The sequence below is a fragment of the Pan paniscus genome, chromosome 12 (assembly GCF_029289425.2).
Source record: "Pan paniscus chromosome 12, NHGRI_mPanPan1-v2.0_pri, whole genome shotgun sequence".
Taxonomy (NCBI): Eukaryota; Metazoa; Chordata; class Mammalia; order Primates; family Hominidae; genus Pan; species Pan paniscus.
In genome coordinates, this window is record NC_073261.2 from 16937511 (window position 1) to 16962904 (window position 25394).

A 25394-nucleotide genomic window follows, 5' to 3' on the forward strand; every position below is an offset into this window, starting at 1 on the left:
AGAAGCCAAATTAAAATTCACAGGAACGCTGCACTCTGTACTGTTTTCAGATGTTCAGGTATCTACAAACACTCGAGTAGAATCAAGATTAGATTTTCAAGTAATCAGCGTGAATTAAGCTTTGAATCGATATTCAACTCAGAACTGAGAGGATTTTACACACATAATAGAACATACTTAGCCAAAAAGTGCACATTCTGTCTGGCACTTGCGGGAAACAGCCAGGCACAGCCAGGGACTGCAGGGGTGTGAGGAGAAAGAAGGCCTGTCCTTCAGACATTGCAGGGCTGTCTACCTTTACTCTCCAGAGAGATTCTGCTTTAACCACCAAAAGCAATAAAGGATCCTGTAAAGGGCCATTTCTTTGTGGACTCTGAAACCAGCTTTACACCAATTCCAAGAGATACTCCGAAAATGTTTAGGGGAGACACTGCCTCTGTCTGCAGGTGGGCTTTCTGAAGCTGACATTCATTTAGAGAAAGAAAAATTCCAGGATGTTTATTCAACTCTGTAAGTCTCCTTCTTTAAATATCTTCAGAAATATCTTTCTAAATTCAGAGTTATCCAAAGCTTACAAGAGGAGGGAAGCAACAGACCAGCCCCCTTACGTTTCCTTATAAAACTCACCTGGGTGATGGAGCTGTTTCTAGTCCCAGTTAGCTATAAGGCAAAGGAGAGCAACTGCCATCAGCGTTTGCGGTAAATGCTATCAGAATCACGTTTGAAATCCTCAACTCTGACGGTTCTCAGAAATAAAATAAGCAAGTAACCAACAACACACACACACCTCCCTCCAGGTCTATTTCTCACTTGTATCATTTTATTTTTTGGCAATCCCAATCAATTCCGCTGAGCCACTGGATGAAAACAAAAGCTATGAGAAATACAGTGACAGCATTAGTACTCAAAGATTCCTCAATCTGTCTCCCTGGAACACATTTGTGTCAAAAGCCTGGGCAGTCACATGAATTCAAGACAGTGCTTCAAAAACAGCTGCTAGGATAAAATACTATCAATAATAAAGTTTATGAGATGAGGCCAGTGTTTTCATACTTACTCTTTCAACGTGCACTGCCCATTGCCTTTATGGAGCCATGGTCAAAAGAAACAGCTTTCATCAATTTCCAGCCTGACCATTTGGAAACTGCCAGTAAACCAAGGCTGTGAAGTTGGACAGAAGTCTGGAAACTAGTGTTCATGAGATTTTTTCCCTCATTCACTATTATCTGTCCCTTATAATAAAAATACAAGTCTAAAGACATTAAGATTAATGTGTTATGCCTTTTTACTCATTTCTCATTCAACATCAGAAGAACTAATTATCCATGTCACCAGAGCTGTCCCCGACACACATATTAACATATTTACTAGCAGCTGGGGACAAGCCAGGAGCAAACCCAGACTGAGCTGTGATCCCTATACTCAAGGACATCCCCAGCTGAGTCATGACAGAAGCCCAGCATCTTGCACCATGTGGGAGACCTGGGCAGGAGCCCTCTAAGACTCCCAGCCTGTGTGCCCGCTTCCTGGGACAGATGCACATTTCCTAAGGCACTGCTGTCCTCGCTGAAGAACACTGAGTGCTACGAAGCTATTCCTCGTAGGGAATTGAAATGTTCCCTTCTAAGCCCCACCTCAATCTTGATTCTGCCCCTGGGACTATAAAGGAAATCTATGATCCCTCTCAATCATCACCCCACTTTTTGTCAGTGAACCTGTGCCAAACCTGGTCCTAAACCAGTTCTTTTCATGTGCCTTGTACGACATCCCCTGGGAAGCCCCTTGACCACCTGGCCCGCCTTGGTGTGCTCCTGAAATCGCTGCTCTGAATAGTGTGTGACAGTGTTCTGCCCTGGTGTTCTGCCAGTGTTCTGCTGGGGAAAGACACGGGACACTGAATACTGCTACTACTCCTTAGTTTTTCTACACCAACCTTCATCCTAGTAAGTCTCTGCGACAGCCACAGCTCCATTTCTATAGCTTTAGATTACTTTCAGGGGATTGAAAGTATCTGACCTGTGCCATTTTATTCTGAAAAACAAAAATAATCCCAAAACTAAGGACAGCTAAAAGAAGACCAACCCTGAAATTACTTTAGTGCAAAGACACAAATCCCTATATTTCTTCTACTGACAAGGTAAACTACCCAATTTATTTCCCCATAAGAAGAAAAATGCTTTAGAGACCTTTTAAAAGTAAAGATAAAACTCTATATACATTGGTTCACTTAAGACCATTCCTTAGAATTAAAATGCTTAATTTGAAGTTACTGTAAGTTGTTTCTAGCCAAAAAACCAGATCTGGGCAAGAGGGGAGGGAGATGAGAATTTAAACTAAAAATATAAGAATTTCTGATGACAAAATAAGTGTGGCTTCCTCTATGAAATTTAAAACCAGTGGCAGGAAACTGGTGATTAACATCTTTTCTCCTAAACTCACATTAAGGTCTTCAGTATTACTGTTTTCACCTCCATGATAAGAAAGACCAAGACACAGGTAAAAAAATAAGAGCAAAAACAGAATCCTAAAAAGCTACACCTTAAACAGTTTTTAAAATAAAAATGGAAAAAGCCTATAATGTATACGGTTAAAACTTACAATGGTAAGTTTTAACTTAAATTGTACAAAGTGAAGTACAATTTAACACAGATATGATTATTGATAACACACTGTAGGGCTAAGACATAATGAAAGCTTCTCACTTAAAAGTCACAAAAGGCAGCTGCTTCTTTTTATCCCATTTTGAATAAAAAGAAAAACTTTTCACCTTGATTTTGCTAACCACTTGAGTGGCCACTGAACTTCCCTATGAAGGGCAATTCTGAGGGAGGATCCAGCGGAGTCATCTGCAAGCCATAAAAATGTTGTATAAATAAATTGTGCCATGTCTTCCCAGACAGATAACTTGTTTTGTCACAGAAGGAAAAGAACAGGAGGTAGAGTCTTCATTAGCACAAGTGCCAGTTAAGGATGTAAAGAATTCTGTGCTGAAAGACTGTGTTCTGGTGCTTTTGAAGGTCTTCCATGTGTTTGGGTTCACACATTCCTCCTCCTCCTCCTCCCCGATGCCCCCACTTTCCAGGGCAGACACGGCTGCTGCCCAGTGAGTCTGTATCCTAGATGAGAAACACACTGTGTGATACAGATAGAATCGGGATTGTTCTGGTCGGGTGCAGTGGCTCACGCCTGTAATCCTAGCACTTTGGGAGGCTGAGGTGGGCACATCACCCAGCCTGGCCAACATGGTGAAAACCTGTCTCTACTAAAAAAATACAAAAATTCACCAGGCGTGGTGGCACCTGCTTGTAATCCCAGCTACTCAGGAGGCTGAGGCAGGAGAATCGCGTGAACCTGGGAGGCGGAGATCGCAGTGAGCTCAGATGGCACCATTGCACTCCAGCCTGGGTGACAAGAGCGAAACTCCGTCTCAAAAAAAAAAAAAAAACTCACAAGAATTGGGATTATTCTTTTTTTTTTTTTTTACTTTAAGTTTTAGGGTACATGTGCACATAGTGCAGGTTAGTTACATAGGTATACATGTGCCATGCTGGTGTGCTGCACCCACTAACTCGTCATCTAGCATTAGGTATATCTCCCAATGCTCTCCCTCCCCCCTCCCCCCACCCCACAACAGTCCCCAGAGTGTGATATTCCCCTTCCTGTGTCCATGTGATCTCATTGTTCAATTCCCACCTATGAGTGAGAATATGTGGTGTTTGGTTTTTTGTTCTTGCGATAGTTTACTGAGAATGATGATTTCCAATTTCATCCATGTCCCTACCAAGGACATGAACTCATCATTTTTTATGGCTGCATAGTATTCCATGGTGTATATGTGCCACATTTTCTTAATCCAGTCTATCATTGTTGGACATCTGGGTTGGTTCCAAGTCTTTGCTATTGTGAATAATGCCGCAATAAACATACGTGTGGATTGTTCTAACTCAATGTAGGCCAGTTCCGCATAGGCACCAACTCCCTACACTGCTATGACCACTGCGGAAGGGCCATGGCCCTGACACTGAGATTTCCAGGCAGGCTGAGGCATTTGCCCCAGCGTTGTTAACAGGCCTATGGGAGGACCAAGGCTGGGCTGGGTCACCTGCTGGAACCTCCTACTCCACACCTCACACTAGAGGAGCAGAGGAACACAAAGATGAGTCAACACCTTGTACAGCGTATGCCAGGCTTTCTTTGCCGAGGACAGAGTTCTAAGCTTCAAATGAGCACCCTGGTGAAATCCAAGTGAAAAGAGAAGGAACTGTTGGCACTCGTATATTGCATTAAACGCTAATGAGAGTCTCTTTAAATCAACAAATATTGCACTCCTGCTATGTATCAAACTTTTTCTTAAGTTGTTGTTTTGACTAATTTAGTAGAATTTATGATCAAGTATCAGCAAAAATGAGGTGTAAACTCACATATATACTAACATTGTATCTATTCAGAATTCACTATAGACTACTTCAGGTTAATGCCTTTCTCAAGGGACCAAATAACAGACAAATCAACAAGAAAATACACTTCTAGTCTTTTCTCCACCACACTTCCCACAGAAAAGTAACTCACTCAACAAATCAGGTTATCGAGCTTGGCTCACCTCAGACACCTTCGCAGATGCACGTGCCTAAGAGAAAATCAGATTCCATCCACTTAAGCTGCCTTCTTTAAAAAAAGTATCAAACCACTCCGTAAGTCTTCTATAAACTGCTAATAGTAAAATGTTTTAGGAACTGGAATGGGAAGCATGTTATGACCCAGGAATACAATATATTTTGGGGGGAAAGGGCCCCAAGGTATTTCAAATAGCTGAAATCCTTATATTGAACGTGTTTCCATTTAACACACACACTCTTATCAGCTTGAAATGATTTTTTTTTTATTTTAGCTTCAAAACCATCTCACTCCTAAGAAAGGGAAGTCCAAACTAAACCAAGCATTATGTACTGTGCAGAGGGCAGTCTGCCAGTACCAAAGACCCAAGTTCAACCCGGGGCTCCAACACTAAGCACAGCCCAGACTCATGTCCAAATCCCCAAGTTCGGTTTCCTCACTCTGAAAGCAATGTCAAGTCCCCACTGCAAGGTTTACAGACACAGCACTTGCAGTCAACTGGCTGGCAGTGACTGTGAGCGCAAGATGTGTGACTGAAAGGGAGACACGCTCCATGGGAAGCCCTCACTGCTGCCTCGTGGTCCACACAGAAAGGCGGAACAGGAGGAGAGCTGCGTGCCAGCAGCCCTGTCTCAGGGCTATTTCTTGCCACACCTGTCTTGGCAACTCTACTCACGAATCATGTGGATCTGGTCCAAGGCAGAGAAGAGAAAATACAAAGCACATTTTGGTTTCCCAGAGGACACTGGGGAGACAAATTCATTCTAAGCAAATACTTAAAACCACGAAGGCCTGGCCTCTTACAAACGGGTTAAACCGGGTACATGTTGCTTATACTGACGGTTTACTTCCGCTACCTCATAGTGTGTGAAAAAAGATTACCAAGAAGAAGGATCCATAACTCACTCACTTAGAAATATCAAAATTTTGATTATCAATGGCCAACAGTCTGTCTAAATTGTCTTCTCACTAAAGGAGTTTAATTACCTCAGGGAAAAGAAGGAAAACGCAGTTGTAGAAGTCTTGATTGCATTCACACAATGAACACTCCTAATGTTAAATCCACGAGCAACCAATGTATCCCTTATTTTGGGAAAAAGTACGTAAGTTTGGATTGCAAGAAAAAGTACTTGAGTCTATGTCTCATGTCTCAAGACACATTTTGAATTATAGTCAAGTTTCTGCCAAATCAAATGGGCCGTCTCCAGCAGGTGTCCCCAACTCACCCCCAATTCAGACAGCGCTGGGGTGGGGCAGGTTTCCAGATGTCTCTCCATGATTTACCCAAGAAGCTGAGGTTCTTCTCAGGTGATGTTTGGTTCACTGGCAGGTTAGGGGTGATTCAGACCTCCTCTTCCCACCCCCTCCAGGCCACTTTCTAGAAAAGATGTTCTTTTTTGCTTGCTTGTTTGTTCTGGGACCCAGGGGATTAGAATTATAGTAGCATTTACAGATGAATTCACTTCCCTAGGAGTTTCCTATACTCCTGGAACGACAGCTCCTTTCCATGGAAAGCAGTAGAGAGCACTTCATTACAGTCATGCTCACTAACCTGCCAGGGCTGAGGGCTCATTGAGGGGCAAGGAAAGATTCCTGTGCGAGTTTCTACCAGGGGCTTTCTGTCGATTTGCTTATGGAAAAACTCCCCATGACCCTCAGAGGTGAGCACTATGTCCTCACTTGATGGCTGAGGAAGCTGAAGCTCAGACAGACTCACTGCTCCGCCCAGGTTCCATGGAGGGCAGGCAGGACCCGACCCAAAACCTGCTCCAGACCCAAGAGCAGCCTGTGGGGGAGACAGCTACCAAGAGCAACCTGCCAACACCAAATCCATCCATGATCCTGCCCGATGGAGATGTTCCCTGAGAGATTACTCACTTTGCAAAAAATAAAAAGGCAGACCCCAAAAGAGTAAATTAGGGGGCTAATATTCACCCCGAGTACTTTCGGTGATGGTCCTGATGGGACCAAAGCTTGATCAGCCCGGACAAAATCTTCACCAATGCAAAAGACACAACGGTTAACACTGAATCACACAAACAAGGTATGCATGCCCAGTGACAGGCTGCTGGGAATGCCAAAAACAAAGATTAAAATTATAAAGAGCAAAAGTTTTAGTAAGTATTATCTATTAAATCTGTTCTGATTATAAACATAATACTAGTTATGACAATTGTGTACATACACAAAGGCACACAGAAAAGACCACCTGTGGCCAGGAGCAGTGGCTCAACGCCTGTAATCTCAGCACTTTGGGAGGCCGAGGTGGGCGGATCACTTCAGGTCAGGAGTTCGAGACCAGCCTGGCCAACATAGTGAAACCCTGTATCTACTAAAAATACAAAAATTAGCCAGGCATGGTGGTGGGTGCCTGTAATCCCAGCTACTCAGAAGGCTGAGGCAGGACAATCACTTGAACCTGGGAGGTGGAGGGTGCAGTGAGCTGAGATCATGGCACTGCATTCCAGCCTGGGTGACAGTAAGACTGTATCTCAAAAAAAAAAAAAAGAAAGAAAGAAAGAAAAAAGGGAGAAAAGCCCACCTGTAACCAAAATACAACAATACCCACTACTGACAATTTAATGTATTCTTATATTTTTGATATGCCAATGAACTTCTTTAATATTAAACCAGACTATCATAAATAATCTTGCAGCTTTTTAAAACTTAACATCAGGCCAACAGGCATTTCCCCTATGCCATTATTCTTTTTAACACCATGAAGACAGCACCAGTCTGCCAAAAAAAGGGCAGAATAATGTAGATTCTCCCCTCCCATTAGAGGACCAAGGACAGTCGTTTGGCTGTATAAACAATGCTGGCATATATGTTTCTGCTAGCATTTCCTGAAAAAAAAAAAAAAAAAAGTGGGGAGGAATGTTACATCTTCTGCTCTGTGCCTGCAGTGCAGGGTCTGAGAGATGTGGGTGGCACAGAGCTTACAGTCAGCACAGGACCAAGCCTGTGAGGTCTCCAAGGACAGGTGTGATGAGACTTGCAGAGAAGGAAAGCAGTCTGAGGTCAGATGCCCCAGCACAAGTCTCAGCCATTGACCGAGCAGGGACCAGAAGTGGATTAGGCTAGAAATGTCATCACATGAGGAATACACCAAGAGACTGAGGCTGGTCTAACAAAGAAGGAATGGAGACAACTTAATTCTGGTGCGGGAGGTGGAGATGGGCAGGGAGAGGTGGTGGTTCATAGCGAGTCCTGTGACAGGCAGGATGACCACAGACATGAGGTGTGTGGAGACTGGGCCAATGATCAGATTTAATGGTTTTAAAGTAAGTGAAGCAGCAAGGCATCAGAATGTACAGCATTCAACTGGCAATTAGGTGTGTATCTCTAAACCTACTACAAGTACTCTAAATATAAAACAAGTCTGAATCTTTAGTAAGAAGTCCCCCCTAAGGCATATAAAATCGGAATTGGGTTACCCAGCCATTTTCAGGAGTGATGTTCGAAAGCAGCACAGAGCACGCCCTATGGTCACACCATGAGAGTCACACACAGTGGAGTTACAGCAATAGATGTTACGGTTATCATGTGAAAAAGGTGGCCTGGATCACAGCTAAATCTCTTTCCATCATTGTAAGTCTGTTATTCCACATGGAGAGTAAAAAGGAGTGAAGAAGTAACTTCTACAATTCAGAGTAGTCTTTGCAGCCAGAGCCAACTGATACTGCTATGGTATAAACGTTACATGCCCCCAAAACTCTCGCTGAAACCTGACCTTGAAAGTGATGGGTGTTAGGAGGTGGGGCCATTGGAATGGGATTAGTGCTCTCACAAAAGAGATCCCAGAGAAACCCTCACATTTTCTATCACTCGAGGACACAGCTCGAAGGTGCCGTCTAAGTGGCCCTCACCACACACCAAACCTGTTTTTGTCTTGTACTTATCACCCTCCAGAATTGTGAGAAATAAACTTCTGTTGTTTGTAAGCCACCCAGTCTCAGGTATTCCATTAGAGCAGCTCAAAGGGACTAAGACAAACAGCCACCATAAACACCTAAAGGAAGCTGCAGATCTCTAGTTCCACTAAGGTGGAGGAGCCATCTCCCCAGGTCCTTCCTCTCCCAACTGAAAACCCGAGACAGAACCTCAGACAACCCTAGTGAGAACACAGCAAGCAGGCCCAGGAAAACTGAAGCGGGAAATAGGACAGGCTGCTGGGGACCTCAGGACTTGAGGGATGACGAACAAGGAGTATGCCGTTTTCCTCACTCCCATGTATCCTGGACAGCATGCTGCAGAAGAAACCTCCAACTGGGTCTCTCCAAGAGGCGTAGATAACAGCTCCATGGGAGGCCTGTTCTCCATCGCCAAGGGACTGAAAAGAGGGTGACCTAACAACAGAAAACCACTCCATGATTCCTGCCCTACTCTAGCCAAACAGCAATGGGAAAACCACAACGCCCCTGGCAGCAGCCCCACAGCACTGCGTGGCCAGAGTGGGGAGTTGATCTTCCAGCCCATCCCCAGCCCAGGGGAAGCAGGAGGTGCTCTGATTCCACCACCAGATGGTGTCAGCAGGCCGATCTCCCAGACCCTCCCTGGCAGAAGCAGGCAGAGGTGATCCGGCTGCCCTGCCAAAGCAGTTTTAGTAGGGCAGTTATCTAACATCCCCTCCCAGGGTTACATTAGTGGGGCTGAGCAGTGAGCAGTGAGCTAAGCCTCCACCTCTACTAAACAGCAACGGGTGGGTACAAGGTGGGGTTAGTTAGTTGACATGACATTACACACACCCACTGAACCAGACAGTGCAAAACAGGGTTCATGGGCCCATCGGCTCTCCCAGCCCCAGCCTTGGGTGTCTGGGCACCCAGTGGGTACTGAGTCTTCGCCCCATCTGGCTAATTAAAGAGAACAAAAGAGAACTCTCCCATCTAGCATCAAAGAGGGAGAATCAGGTAGTAGAAAGTGGGCCTGGTTGGCATGTTGTACCTGACCCCCCCACCCCTGGTGGGGTCAGCTTCCCTCAGAGGGAAGCTGAGTTCTGACCTCTACTCTGCAGAAACAAGGTGTGAGGCAGCCCTCTATGGTCTCCCTGCTTCCTGGTGTCAGCAGTGGCTGAGGGAGCCAAGCTTACACACCTCCCCCAACAACTGGACACAATAAAGCAGTGTGCACTGGGGCCCCTCTTTTGTTTGGAAAGTACCAGCAAAGCCAAGGAGAAATCTGAACTTCCAACTTACCTAGTAGAAACAGGCAGAAATCTTAGAATTGAAAAATATAATTAAACATAATTTTAAAAACAATCAGTGAATATGAGGCAAAATCAATAGAATTTACTCAATCTGAAGAGAGAGAAAATATACTGGAAAAAAAGGAACAGTCTCAGGAACTTACAGGACTAACAAAAGCACTAACATTCTTATCATCAGAGTTCCAAAAGAGAGGAAGGGACTGGAAAAGTATTTAAAGACATAATGGCTGAAAACTTCCCAAACCTGGCATAAAACGTGAAACTCCACATTCAAGATGCTGAGTGCACCCCAAAAAGGATAAACCCAAAGAACCCATGACAAGACACATCACAATTAAACTTCTTTATACTAAAAGACAATCTTGAAAGCAGCCACATAGGAATGACACATAACGTAGTTGAGAACACCAATTTAAATGACAAGGGATTTCTCATCTAAAACCATAGAGGCCCTAAGAAAGTGGCATGTTTTCCAAGTACTGAAAGAGATACATCAACTGCGAATTCTATCGTCCGTGAAGATATCCTTCTGGACTAAAGGGGAAATGAAGACATTCCCAGAAGGAGAACTCAGAGGAGTTGTTACTAACAGGCCTATCATTAAAGAACTAAGGAAGTTCTCTAAACGGAAAGGAAATGACAAAAGAAGAAAGCTTAGAACTTCAGAAAGGAAAGAACATTGGAAGGGGAAAAATGGAAGTGACTATTAGTAGACGAACAGTACTTTCTTAAATCATATTTGATGGTTGAAGCAAAAATAACAATACCAACTCATTCAGTGCTCAATGTACATGGAGGAAATACTTCAGACAATTATATTGGAAAAATGGGGCTAACAGAGCCTAAAGAAAAGTAAGGTTTCTATTCTTCAGCTCCCATCATAAAATGCTGCGACCATTGATATCAGTAGACTTAGAATATATATTTCACACACATACTGTAATACCTGGAACAACCACTAAGAAAATGATACAGAGCAATATATTTTAAAACACCATAAACATATCAAAACGAAATCCTAGAAAATGTTCGCATAACCCACAGTAAGGTTAAAAAACAAAAAAAGAAACAAGGAACAGAGGAAACAAAAAACAAATAACAAAAAGGCATTTAGACTTACATATATTATCTTAAATGTAAATGGTCTAGACCATTTAAGAGACAGATTGGGCAGACTAGATAAAACAGGTTTATCTAAAGACATGCCATATATAAAAAACTTATCTCAAATACAACATAGGCAGATTGAAAGTGAAAGGATGGAAAAAGATAATACTATGTTAACATTAATACATTAATGTTAAAAAAGCAGAAGTGCTATTAATACCAGATAAAGTACCTTTTACAGCAATGATAGAAGATTGGATCCAACCTGAAGACATTTTAAATGTGTAAACTCCAAACAACAGCACCTCAAAAGACATGAAGCAAACTCTAATAGAGCTGAAAGGAAACAGCTGGGGATTTCGGCACCACATTCTCAGCAACTGACAGAACAAGACAGTAAAATCAGCAAGGACAGAGAAGAACTGAACAACACAATCAACCAATAAGATCTGAAAGATGTATATATAACGAACACTCTACCCAATAGCAGCAGAATACAGATTTTTTCAAGTACCCATGCAGCATAGATCAGTCACCAAAATAGACCATATCCTGAGCTATAAAACAAATTCTCGACACATTTGTAAACCGAAATAGTATAAAATATGCTCTCTGACCATAATAGAATCAGAAAGAAAACAGTAACAGAAAACACACTTAGGTATTTTTGGAAATAAAACACACTTCTAAATAACCTAGGGTCAAAGAGGAGGTCTCAAAGGAAATTTAAAAATATATAGACAGAACTCAATGAAAATGAAAACACAACATACCAAAACACGTGGGATGCAGCTAAGCAGTGGTGGAAAGGAAATTTCTAGTGCTAAATAAATGCGTACATTAGAAAAGCGAAAGGGGGTAAGACTCCACCATCTCTGCTCCTGAGACATGGCTGCTTGGTTTGTGGATGGCAGTTCCAAGGTGAATGCACAGCACGCTGTTTGGCAGGCTGCCATTCTAATTGAAGAAAATCCTTTTGCTTTTGAGTTATTTATAGCTTATGATTGAGTAAAGTATACTTTCATGAGCAAAATTTACCTTTCTGAGTTCTCCAAAATTTGGAAACTACTCATGAGTATTCTTATTTTATGGCAATATAGTTATTTGCATAAGTTCAGTTAAGAATCTGTTTTCTTTTGTTCAGTCACCAAAATAGACCATATCCTGAGCTACAAAACAAACCTTGACACATTTAAAAGAACTGAAATTGTATAGAGTATGTTCTATATGCAATTGGAGACATGGGTTATTTTACCAAGGCTTTGACTGAATAGCGTATTTTCAGATATGACCAGACTGCTTTAAAGAATAAAAAGCCCCTTGAAAAAAGACAGGCCTGGTACCTTGTCTACACAGTTCCCTTACAAGGTTCCCGATCTTCGATAAGCAAGGAATGTCATTTTCCGACAGGCCCAGGAACCTCAAGATACTTTGGGACCTCGAGGAGAATGGAATTCACCCGATCTGTAGGTATTACAGGCAATGTTTGCTGGCAAATTTTCAGCTTGGCTTTCAAGCCTGGAGGCTTCTAAAAGTCTAATCTGAGATTCCTTATGAAAAAATTCCAGCAAAGCCAACTTAAAAAGAGCCTATATGGCCAATCACTATTCTTGTTGCACTTTATGCAAATAATCAGGCTAAGTATAATGAGACTAAAATGTGTTTTGCAAATAAATTGGTCCTTGGTAGGAATGGGGAAACTGGAGAAAAAAATATGCTCCAAAGAAAACTATAATACCTGTTAACAGATTCTAGCCCTAATCATTATTTTTGAGTTTTTATTATTTGCCTACAACTCAAACTGCATCCTGAATTACTTCCTAGCTACAAGTCTCTAAAGAAGAACCGAGTTCTAATTTTCTTCATGTTCTTTTTCATTATAATCTTTGTGTGCATATTAACAGTATTTATCTCGTTTTACTTCTTCCGAGAAAACCAGAATCATGGTATTCTGAGGACTACAAATGATTCAACAAAGCCTGAGAATCTCCCTCATTTGGAATTCCACTGTGCCCGATTTATTTTCCATTGCCAAGGCACTACTGGTACAGCTATACAAAATGAAGCACACCCACTGAAGGCTCAGGGACCATGGCAGAAGAGCAAGGCACATGAGACTGTAAGAGCCAGATTGGGAGCTGGAGTGTGGAGGCCAAACAACTCCATCTTGGATGCTAATCTGCTGTGTTAACTTCTGATTAACCCTGGTTTTGGGAATGCCTCCAAGATTTCTATTTTATCTACTGTTCCTTGGGTACGAGCATGTACTTACCATCAATCCTGTCCTTAGTTTGATATTATCTTTCCATAAATCCTGCCCTTAAGCCAACTGTCCTATACATCCCTTCTGAAGCATATATACACTTTCCCTATGGCTCATAAGCCCTGGGTCTGGAGGGTAACCATGCACGGATCTACCATCTCATCTTGAGGCTGCCCGAGATAGGGTTTCTGTTTGTAAATACCTATTAAATGCTTCTTTCTGAGAAAACAATAAGAAGAAAAGAGAGGAAAGGTCTCAAAACATTATTCCAAGTGTCTGTCTCAAGAAACTAGGAAAAGAACCTAGCACAAAGCAAGCAAAAGGAAATAATAAACAATTTAATAATAGGAAAGTAGAGAAAAATCAGTGGAACAAAAAGCTGATTAAAAAAATCAAAACTGATAAACTTTTGGAAAGACTGACAGAGATAAAAAAGACACAAATTACCAGTATTAGAAATGAAGCAGGAGTTATCACAACAGATCCTGCATCCATTAAAAATATTGGAATGCTACAAATACTTTTCACATTCATAAATTCAACAACTTAGAAGAAAGGGACCAATTCCTCAAAAGCTACAAACTATCAAAACTCAACTGGGAAGAAACAGACAACCTGAACAATCCTACAAAAACTAAGAAAAAAAAAATCTATAATCTAAATGCCCGCCGGCCCCCCCATCCCCCCCACCCCGCCCCCATCCCCCGCCAAAAAAAAAATCTCCTGGCCTAGATGGTTTCACTACAGAATTCTACATTGAGAAAAGAATCAATACCAATTTTACACAATATCTTCCTGAAAATAAAAGAGGGAACCCTTCCTAATTAAGGTTCTGATATAAAAACCAGTCTTAAAAGAAGACGACAGACCCCTCTCAAGAACTTAGGCGCAAATACTCTCAACAAAATATCAACAAATTCAATCCAGCAGTGCACAAAAAGAATTACAGACCCTACCCACGCAGGATTTGTCTCAGGCATCCAAGAGAGACTTAACATTGCAAATCAATGGAACGTACCATATCAACAGGTTAATATAAATTAACATCATGGGATCATATCAACTGATACAGAAACATTTTATAAAATCTAACATCCATCCATTTACGACAAAAACTCTCAGCATTCTGGGAATACAGGTTAAAACTTCCTCATTCTTTTAAAGACGACCCATATAAAACCTACACTTAGCATCATATTTAATGATTAAAAACAGAAAGCTTTCCCCCTAAGATTGGGGACTAGGTATGGATGTTTGCTCTCACCACTCCTAGTCAACATAAACACTAGAAATTCTAGCTGGTGCAACTGGGCAAGAAAAAGAAATGTACACAGATCAGAAAGAAGACATAAAACTGTCCCTATTTGCAGATCACATAACTATATAGACCTCCCAGGAAATCTATGAAAAACTCTTAGAATTAAGGAGTTCAGCAAACTGCACAACAGAAGACCAACACACAAAAATCAATTGTATTTCTATATACTACAAGTGAACACATAGATGCTAAAAGTAGGGCCAGGTGTGGTGGCTCACGCCTGTAATCCCAACACTTTGGGAGGCCAAGGCAGGCAGATCACCTGAGGTCGGGAGTTCGAGACCAGCCTGGCCAACATGGTGAAACCCATCTCTAATAAAAATACAAAAATTAGCTGGGTGTGGTGGTACGTGCCTGTAATCCCAGCTACTTGGGAGGCTGAGGCAGGAGAACCGCTTGAACTTGGGAGTTGGAGGTTGCAGTGAGCCAAGATCGCACCAGTGCACTCCAGCCTGGGTGACAGAGTGAGACTGTCTCAAAAAAAAAAAAAAAAAAAAAAAAAAAGAGAAGTAAAAGTACAATAAATACTTCTTTTAATCCTCCCTGAGTTCCAGCTGTGCCAGGGCCTTGCCAGAACATGCAAACACAGTGCCCTTCAACAGGTGAATAGCTAAGCAAACTGTGGTGCATCATCTATGGAATACTATTCAGCAATAAAAAAACAAGGCACTATTGTTACACAACATCTCCGATTAATTTCAAGGGAATTATGCTCAGTGAAAAAAGCCAATCTCAAAAGGTCACATACAGTATGATTACACTTATACAGCATCCTTGAAATGACAAAAGTACAGATATGTAGATCAGATGAGTGGTTATCACGGGTAAGGAAGAGACAGAAAGGTGGCTGTGGCTATAAAAAGGTACCATGAGAAATCCTTGTGGTGGAGTTGTTCTGCATCTTGACTGTGGTGGTGGCCATACAAATCTACACATTTGATAAACCTGAATAGAAGTAAACACTCACAGACACATGAAATGGACTGCATGTGAAACTGATGAAATCTCAATACAGTAGATGGATTCTGTTAATGTCAACTGCTGGTTGTGACAGTATACTATAATTAGGCAAGATGTTACCATCGTAGGAAACTGGGTGAATGGCATATACGATTTCTTTGTATTATTTCCTATAAATGTATGTGAATCTATAATTATCTGAAAAAAAATTTTTTTAAGATGTAAATTTAAAATTGGGTAACTAACAATTAATAAATGTGTTTGGAACTAGTAAAGAAAAATATCTTTCTCTTCTAGCACTTTCTCTCCCCACTTAGGACCTAAAAAGTTTCCTTATTTCTCTTGGTGTCAAACAAGTAACTTTGGGGTTTCAGAGACAGAGCTGGGACTCCCTCGAAGACACCTCTATTGGGAGGCTCCAGGCAGCCTGAAGGTGCTGAGGAAGCATGTGCTCTACCATCTACTTTTTGAAGTCCGAATATACCATGGAATTTAAAGAGGTAAAACAAAACTGTATTTGCCTGAAGAATGCCGCTGTTTACAATGCTCATTTAATGTTTAAAATGCTTACAAGATTCTGCTAATCACTTCCATTCTCGTAAGTCAACCAAACAACCCAAGGAGTAAGCTTCATGGAAGTGATGTGCCCTGAGTGGGAAGAGTCAAGCCTTGCTTGCTAGAGCAGCACTGCACACTCCAGCTCCTCTGTGAGGCCAGCCTGTTTAGATGAAACAGAACACCAGCCACAAATCTAATTGTGCATTTTTCTAGTAGCCATGTTTAAAAAGGTAGAAAGAAACAGAGAAAGTCAATATTAAAATACATTTTATTTAATCACCAATGGCCATATGACAAAATGCTCAAGGAAGAGGGAGAGAGGTGGCTGTGGCTATAAAAAGGTATCATGAGAAATCCTTGTGGTTGAGTTGTTTTGCATCTTGACTATGGTGGTGGCCATACAAATCTAAGCCAGTAAATATAAATCCAAAGCACAGTGAAAGATCACCTATATCCTCTAGGATGACTACTGTTAAAAAAAAAAAAAAAGTGTTGGTAAGTATGTGGAGAAACTGGAACCCTTGTGCCCTGTTGGTGGGAATGTAAAATGGCACAGCCTCTATGGAGAACAGCATGATGGTTCCCCAAAAAATTAAAAATAGAATTACCATATGATCCGGCAATTCCACTTCCAAGTATATATCCAAAAAAATTCAAAGCAGAATCCCCCAAAAGATATTTGCATACCCATGTTCATAGCAGCACTACTCACAATAGCCAAAAAGTGGAAGCAACCCAAGTGTCTCCTGATGGACGAATGGATAAATGAAGTATGTGATATACACACACTGGAACAACCTTCAGCCTTAAAAAGGAAGGAAATTCTGACATGTTGCAAGATAAATGAACCCTGATGACATTATGCTAAGTGAAATAAGCCTGTCATGGAAGAGCAAATACTATATAAATTTCACTTATATAAGGTATCTGAAGTTGTCAAATTAATAGACAGAAAATAGAATGATGGTTGTCAGAAGCTGGGGGGAGGGGGAAATGGGGAGTTGTTTAATGAGTACAGAATTTCTGTTTTGCAAGGTGAAGAAGTTCTGGAGATTGGCCGCACAACAAAATAAGTGCACTTAACACTACTGAACAGTACACTTAGAAATAAATGGTTCAGATGGTAAATTTTACGCTTTGTGTTTAACTGCAATACAAGTTTATATTTTATTTAACCTATATATTTAAAACACCATTTCAACATGTAACCCATATGAAAACAATTAAACTATCTTGCATTCTTTTTTGTCTCCTCAAAATCCAGTGTGTATCAATAATGACAGCACAACTCAGTTCAGACTAGTCCTATGTCAAGTGCTTAATGCATGTGTGGCTTCCCTGCTGAGTAGTGCTGAGCTAGACCTCAGCTGTCACCACTACGTGGCAAACCTTACAGCTAGGTCCAGGTAATTAAAAACACTTTGGCGGAGCAGAGGTCAGGATCTTTTTCTTGCTACCTGCCTTCTTCAACTTTATTCATCTGAAAGGCTAACAGGCAGAGCTGGATTGACTCTCAACATCTACTGGGCTTCTCCTCTTTGTCAGGCACTCGCTAGCATCTGCAGGCCATTATTCCCCGCCCAGGGAGCTCACAAACTAAAGGAGGGGTCAGACAAGTACCAGCTATAAGAGAAGTACCCACAAGACGCTGAGGAAAAAAAAAAAAAAAAGAAAGCCATTAACTCCCATCTGTGAATTCCAATGTGCCAGGGAACAAGTATAAAATTTAAGACATTTACTAACATGACACTAGGGAGCATTCCTCCATATCCTGACTTTTCTCAACTCTTATTTCCAATTGTACTGACTACACTTTAGTGTACTGACTACACTTTAATTTCCATTAAAAACACATATGGCATAAAACACTCATCCAAAAAGGCACTCAGTAAACCAACACATGTGAGTGATTTTGATAAAAATAATCAGTTATTCACTAAGGTATCATTTGTCAAGTTAATCCTCCCAGAGTGTAAGGAGACTAAAATTGAGGAAAAGTGAAAAAACTGTATCTGTTGCCCCACAGATAAATATATTCCTTGAACTTGTCTTCAGAAAAATCAGAGACATAAAGGAAAATATGAAAACAGTGTTAATACAAACACTCAACTACTATACATTCCTCATAAGACTTGACTTTCTCATTAGAACAAAGTTTTGCAAAACAAAACTTCAAGACACACTGATCTCTACCCCAAGTTGCTGAGCAAAAAACTGCTTTGCGGCTAAAGGAGCCCCTGGCTAAGGCGAACCTCTTTATAACCTCACATTTGTGTTCCACTAGTTCAAACCAATCATAATGACTTCTTTGTGGAAAATGTATTTTGCAATAAATTATCAAAACCTTCATTGAAGAACTTCATGGATAGGGTTGAGTAAAGAATACTAAACAAAGTCAAGAGAACCACTTATCAACTCAGCATTATTTCAGTGGTCTTCAGGCATGAACTAAGACTGTAGAATGTCCAGAGAAAATTATGGACTACATAAATTGTAAATTTTATGCTTCAATTTAAGAAACTCACATCTGGCTAAGTCCTTTCCTCCCCCAACCCCAACTCATCCTCTCCCAAAACAAATCTCCCAAAAACTTAACACTGAAAACTTACCTCGGTACATTAACTTTAAACAAACTCCTTGTAACTTCTCATTTAATCCTATGCATTAAACTCTTCATCACACCATCTACTGAAATGCAGCTAATACTATAAAATTACACCTCAGGATCCACTACTTTACTTCACAGGTATAACCATTAGCTGTGCATAATTATTTAGATTATGATCTTTGAAGCCCTGTATATTTCATCTCAAGTAACAGTGCTTAACTTATAATTAGCTTGTAAAATAGTATTTATCAACAAAAAAAGCATTTGTGCCTGTCTTTACATTAAAAAATACACTATCTCACCCACTATTCCCAGTTCCAGGGAAGGAGAAACTATTTCCATGCATTAACCCATCACCTACAGAGACCAATGTATGCATTTTGCTTGAAAGGGAACTGGTTAGAGAAAATAGCTTAATAACCACAAGTGTGAAGCTTTTGTTGTGAAAGTGTGAAAAGCTAATACCTTCCAGAGGGTCTTTAATGCACATGTGTTTCACGATACACACCATAAAGCCCTGTTAACTCATTTAGTAAGCAAGGATGTTATAGTAAGCGAGAATGATCATATATATGGGGGAGCATTTTCATGAGTAGAACAAAAACTACAAGCACCAAGAACTTCTAAGGCTGAAATGAGTTCACGAGCAGTAGTAACAGCAATAATAAAACTTCCAGCCCCTTTCCCTAAGGAGGGGCCCTAAAAAATTACCTCCTGGCATTTGGCAAGAGACGTGCAGCCAGCATGTGTAGCTGCTGGGATGTTTGTCATTTCTCCCCACCACCTCACAGGTGTGCCCAACCTCTGACAAGTGACCACCACTCTGAGGTTCTTTCCAATTCTATAACATGGGCAAAGGCCTGCCCGATTTACCTGACTGAAGCCTATGAAGACAGAGCTGGATGGTATTTAGAAATATCATTTTGTTCCACTGTCTGTTTCGATGGGTTTGTTGAGTTAGCCTTCATCATGAAGTACAATCTAAATTATAATAGACTCTGTACTGGATTTCCTAATTGATAACTCTACCAACTTACTTCTATCTTGTTCATGTATGGCAAGCTAATCTGGACAAATGGTCAATGTGATTGACTACTGATCAAGACATGAACCTTTTCCATTGGTGGGGAACAGCAAGTCGATCAACACAGACTCAGCCCCTCACCAAGGTTACCCAAAGTATGTACCCAAAGTCACATGCTGTAGGTTCAAGGGCCAAATCAAGTCTGCAGATGTTTCTTTTCAGCTTGTACAATGTTTTCAAAATCTAAATCAGCTGTCAATGTTGAAACAGGGTATCTGGCATCAATTTTGCATTCCTAGGTTATCTTGCAATATAGGAAAACCCACCCTAAGACCACATGCCCTCACAGCCACAATTAGGCGTGGCCCAAACAGAAGGGGCAAATACTCTCCAATTTAGCAGTCTCCACCAGGTCAGTTCCTTCCATGATTTTGCTGTGGGCCTCTGTGGTATTTATGTTAGCCACTCTTGGTTCAAACCCTACTACTGCCTTTAATCCCTGAAATAAAAACCTACAACCTAATCTGATTAGTACTATGTCCAAACCCTCTGAGCAATAAGCACAAAGAGGAATTTAGGCAGAAAACAAATCATTTTCATGGTTCTATGTTGGTACTGCTTTCATGAACTAGTTCATTTTTTTAAAAGTGTTATTTTCAAAAATGATTGTCATCTTTCTTTACACTTTTGATTATTAAGCTATTTTCTGTAAATGATCAGTTCCCTTTCAAGCAAAATGTCATTACTATGTAAAGCCTGGTGGTTAAAACACACTTTAGCTTAATGAAGACAGACCTGAAAGCTAATGTTTGGACCTCAACTCATCACTGCCACAAAAGTTAGTAACTTTGTAAAAATGTTGATGTAGGCCATACGCGGTGGCTCACGCCTGTAATCCCAGCACTTTGGGAGGCTGAGACAGGCAGATTACAAGGTCAGGAGATTGAGACCATCCTGGCTAACACGGTGAAACCCCATCTCTACCAAAAATAGAAAAAATTAGCTGGGCGTGGTGGCACGCGCCTGTAGTCCCAGCTACTCTGGAGGCTGAGGTAGGAGAATTGCTTGAACCCGGGAGGTGGAGCTTGCAGTGAGCTGAGATTGCACCACTGCACTCCAGCCTGGGCGACAGAGCGAGACTCACCTCAAAAAAAAAAAAAAAGTTGGTTTGATAGTTTGACACATCCTCCATTCCCATCAAAAGATGGAATAAATCAGTTACGGGGTTTTAAAAGGGGATTTTAAATGTCACACACAGCCTTCAAGCAGATTCAACCATCCACACGTCAACTGCCTCTTACCCAGGCATTGCTTACCCATTGCACTGAGATAGTGGTTGAAGGCCTGGCAAGGAGGACTTGGGGTTTGTGTTGATTTGTCACAACTCATGGGTGCTGGGCTCCTGTCTGTGTCAAAAGAGAAATACCCACTGGAGGATCGAGACAGCAGGGAGGATCTTCTCATAAAGATGAAAAGCGGGGATCTGGTAGCAAAAGGGCCAGGGCTGGCCGGTGGGGCCAGCGGGCCCTGAGGGCTGCCGTGGGGGCAGCTGTCCCCTTCACCTCCGTGATTGCCTTCAGGATTACCTTGTGGCTCTGTCTGTAGGGAGGTAGGGGCCCCAGGTCTGAGCTGGGGAGGCCTCTCCGCAGGCTGCAATTGTCTACCTTCTCGGTCACACTCAGAACTTACATCAGAAGGTTGCTTTGCCATTTGGTCTTTTTTTCTGCAAGTAAAATAAAAACTAAGATTATTTTAAGCAAAAAAAAAAAAAAAAAAAAATCGATGAATAAACAAATTAGCTCTCACCTAGCGATTAAAAATTCTTAGGGTTAATCCCAAATACTTTGTTCTATACTTTTCTGACAATCTCCCAAATAAAAAAATTGCACCTAAAATAATAAAGGTATAATTTTTTTTTGGTAGAGGGTACCCCCAAACAACATACAGTAACAATGTCAACAGCTTGCGGAACTGGTGCACACACACATGCGTTTCCAGAGAAGCAGTTAATCTGAAGTCTATTCATGTGTGCTCTTTGCCCAGGACAGACTTATTCGAATAAGTCAGAAACTCCCAGCGGCTCTGACTTCCCGGGGTTAGGTAGGACGCCGGAGCATAGGAGCGGGCGCAGATGCAGCGATTGCAGGCGGCTGGCCGCGTTCCCTGCTCCGGCCCCATTGTTTGCCGAAAATGCTGAGGGCAGCAAGTCTGGGGAAGGTTTGGCAGCGGCCGTCAGTCGTAGTAAGTGCGTCACAATAGAGTTTGTAACTCCAGAGCGGCTCGGCCCGGCTCTGCGCTCTCTCCGCCCGTGGTCCCTCCCTCCCGCGGTTCCTCCCTCCCGCTCCCGTACCGCACGCCGCACCGAATCAGACAGAGAACTTCTCTGAGGTGCAGCGGCACCGTTAGGTGCACACCTCTAAATGGGGGGGGGGGGGGGCGGAGGGCGACGAAGCGAACCCCTGCAAAGTCTACAACTAGGTCCGCAGGCTAGGCGACACCGGTGCGCGCCGCCTTCATCCCACAGACCCTCCCCTCAGAAGGCAATCACACCGAAACTCACGTCCGCGCCTTCCCTTCAGAGCGCCTCGTCCGGGCCCGGGACCAAGCCCCGCGGCGTCCGGCCCGCGCCCTTCGCCGACCGGGCGCCCCCTGACCGTCACCACGAAAGCAGCAGAGGAGACAAAGCCTGGGACTCGGGTTCAGAGTCCCCGGCGCAGCGCAAAGCCCGCGCCTTCCCGCCAGCCCGCCGCCGCGCTCCGCCGGGCAGCCGAGGGCTCCGCACGCCGCGCCTCTGGCCCGCGCTGCCCCGGCCGCAGCCGCCGGGAACATCCTCCGCCTCCTCCCGCTCCTCCCCTCGCGCTCTGCGCCCGCCGCCGCCGGCACCGCCGACCTCCCCGCGCCGCTGGCGCCGGGTGCCCGCGTTCCCAATTGGTCCGCGCGCGGTCGCTCCGCGCCGCAGCCAATCGGCAGCCGCGGTGGGGGCGGCGCCTACGGGTCAGGCCGCCAAAGGCGAGGCGATTGTTGACAAACTCGCCTCCGAGCGCTGCTCTGGCCGTGGCCGTGGCGGCTGCCGCTTCGTCGGAGGATTTGAGGGCCGGCTGGCCCGGCTACCCTGCCCATCCCTGTGCTCCTTCCGGACACAAGCCTTAGCAGCTCCCGCCGTCCTGGACAGCCAGTCACCTGGAGACAAAGCAGGACTTGCGCCGCGCCCGGACCCGCAGGGCCATCCCCAGGCCCAGTCCTCGCCACTTGTCCTTGTTTTGGCCCGTCGGGGGCAGACCCTAACGGCCGTCACCGCCGTTATGGCACCGCTGTGGCAATTATTCTCCTCCAACAACTTCCTCTCTCTCCTGGTGCGCCGCAGACACGAGTCAAAGCCGAAGAGCCACCCCTGGCCACGGACGCGTACGTCCGCGACCATCGAGTAAATTCACACCCTCCGCCCTGGCGTCCGTCGGGCCCTCCACCAGCAGCGCCAACCCTGGGGCAACAGGTCCCAGAGGGCACGGCGCCGCCAGCCTGCACCGCGAACCGGGTCGGGTGTGCTCGGGCATGCGTGAGCCGCTAAGATAGCCCGGCCCAGGGACCGAGCAGGTTCTGCTGGCCGCGACTAGTCCCCTGCGCGGTCCAGGTGGTCAGGGAAGGACCTAGATTTCTCGCTGCCGGGGAATCGTGCGGATGGCACAGTCCGCAGGACTCCTGCAGAGCAAGCAGGGGCCCCAGGTACGCTTGAGAAAGCGAACGCAGCAGTGGCCCCGAAACCTTGGCCTGAATGAGTAAAAGGAAAAGCCCTGTCTCGTCAGTTAAATCACCACCGCAGTTCCGCAAATCCTCCGCAACAGGCCCGCGCGCCCCAAAAAACCAAGACGCGAAACACCCTCACACTGCGCGGCCGCTACTCTGAGGGCGCCGGAGCCGGCGGCGAGACTTTCCAGCTGGGCGCACAGCCCGATACTACGAGCAGGTCCCCAGCTCCCGGGCCGGCGCCGAAAGGCACGCGCTGCCTCTCCTCCTGCCCGGACCTACGACCCTTCACCAGGCCCGCGCGCAGCATCCCGTCCCAAGCCGCACTTCGGCCAAGAGCCTGCAGGTTCCGCGTGAACGACTTTTCTTTAAAGAGAACCTGCCCGAGAGGGAACCCGATCCACACGGATCCCCACCTCCCGCCGGCGACAAGCGGCGCCGATGCAAGCGTCTCCGCTCGCACGTGCACGGGAAGCGGGCAGTAGGTGGTGCCGTTCGGGCTCCAGCGCTAGTCTTCCTTCGGTGCCAGGCCCGCGCCCCGGGATTTGGAGGTATTTACCTTGCGTTTCTCAGTCCGAGAGTCAGAGTCAGACATTTGGGGGAACAAGGGCCAAGGGAAGGGCGCCGAGGCGGTGGCGGCGGGAACGCAGCGAACCGAATACCGCGGTGATGCGATCGCAGTGTGGCAGGGTTCGCAGAGTGGCTGCAAGAATCAAGTGGTGGTAGTGGCGGCGGCGGCGGCAGCGGCGGCGGCGGCAGCAGCGGCGGCGGCGGCAGCAGCGGCAGCGGCGCTGGACGCAGAGCTCCAACAAACTGCAGACCAGGCAGCTGCGCGGAGCGAAGTGAAACCTGCGCGGCCCTGCAGCCCAGCTCTGGCTGGTGGCCCCGCTCCTACGCCCAATCACTGCGGACCCCGCCCCCGCTAGGTCCCGCCCCGGCGCGCGGGCTGGCAAGCTCCGCCCCCTCGGCGCAGCGGCCGCCGGCGCGTGCAGGCTCGGACAGGTAAAGGCGGGGGTTGCCCCGCTGGGTTGCCTCCCGCGCGCGCCGCCGTCCCTGGCGTGTTTACCGGAGTAACGCTGCCTGCTGGCGGCCATGTGCGCGCCCATCCCCCACCCCGAAGTTTACCCTAGCCTCCCGCTCACCTACCCCAACCCGGCGGCGGCCGCGGCGTGCGCGGCACGGAGGGGGCGCTCCGGTCACAGCCTCCGCTGGCCCGGCCGGCGGTGTAAAGCCTCAGGAGGCGCCCTGCGCCCTCACTGTGCCCTGAGTTTCTAAGCCGCTCTGGGGCAGGCGCGGGGACTGGGTTGGTCCTCGCGAAGGCGCGGGGCGAGGTCTTTGAGCTCTCCTCCCTCTGAGGGTCCCTGGCGCCGGGCGGGACGCGGATCAGCAGGCTGCGCATCTTCCTCGCCCGGGCCTCTCGCGGGACTCAGGCACCCTCCTCCTGCCACCCCGCAGGGGCTCTCCAGCTTTTCTTCCGCGCCCAGTCTCCCTAAGAGACAGAGGCCGTGGGGGCAGGACGCGCCCAGAAAACGGCCAGGCGCGGTCCCAGTGGGCGTCTTCGCCGCCTCCCGGGTGAGGGCGGGAGGCATGTGCAGAGCAGGTAAAATAGGGAAATGAAAAAAGCACTCAGAAAAAAAAATCCTTTTAGGAAAAAAAAAAACCGAGGTGAATGGCGGCCTCCAAATGAGAGAGAACGTTGCGCACTGCATTTGGCTAGGACCCCCAAGATTTGCTGGGCTCGCAGATAACCTCGTAGGAGCTCCCTCGACTGGCTGAGGCCAGTGAAGGCAGAACAGCTGAGTTCGGGCCGCGGTGCGGGAGCGCAGAATACCCCGTCCCTCCTCCCCTCCCGCCTCCCCACCCATCCCTTTCCTCCCTGGAGGCCGCAGCACCTCACTCTACCTCCCAGGAGACCAAACTCCATGCCGCCTCTCCAGTCCTCTGAGTCTGCACCCGGGTCTGCTCTCCCAACGCGTGGCTGGCGCCCCC

At 45.2% G+C, this 25394-nt stretch overlaps 1 protein-coding gene across 11 annotated transcripts in view; it reads right to left on the bottom strand.

Moving 5' to 3' along the window:
• The window catches only part of BCL2L11 (BCL2 like 11), a 47494-nt gene extending 23251 nt beyond the window's left edge, over nucleotides 1-24243 (bottom strand). For 2 of the 11 annotated variants that reach the window (XM_003804707.5, XM_055107424.2), the window contains exons 1-2: nucleotides 23965-24243; nucleotides 20978-21384 (exon numbers count right to left, since the gene is read on the bottom strand). In XM_003804707.5, the coding sequence (XP_003804755.1) occupies nucleotides 20978-21371 (394 nt within the window). In that variant the 5' untranslated portion in view covers nucleotides 21372-21384; nucleotides 23965-24243. Of the gene's footprint in view, nucleotides 1-640; nucleotides 16499-20977; nucleotides 21385-22221; nucleotides 22502-23964 lie in introns of those variants that run through there. The other 9 variants (XM_063594535.1, XM_063594537.1, XM_063594541.1 and 6 more) reach the window with 8 other exon arrangements.
• Between the last annotated feature and the right edge of the window lie 1151 nt (nucleotides 24244-25394).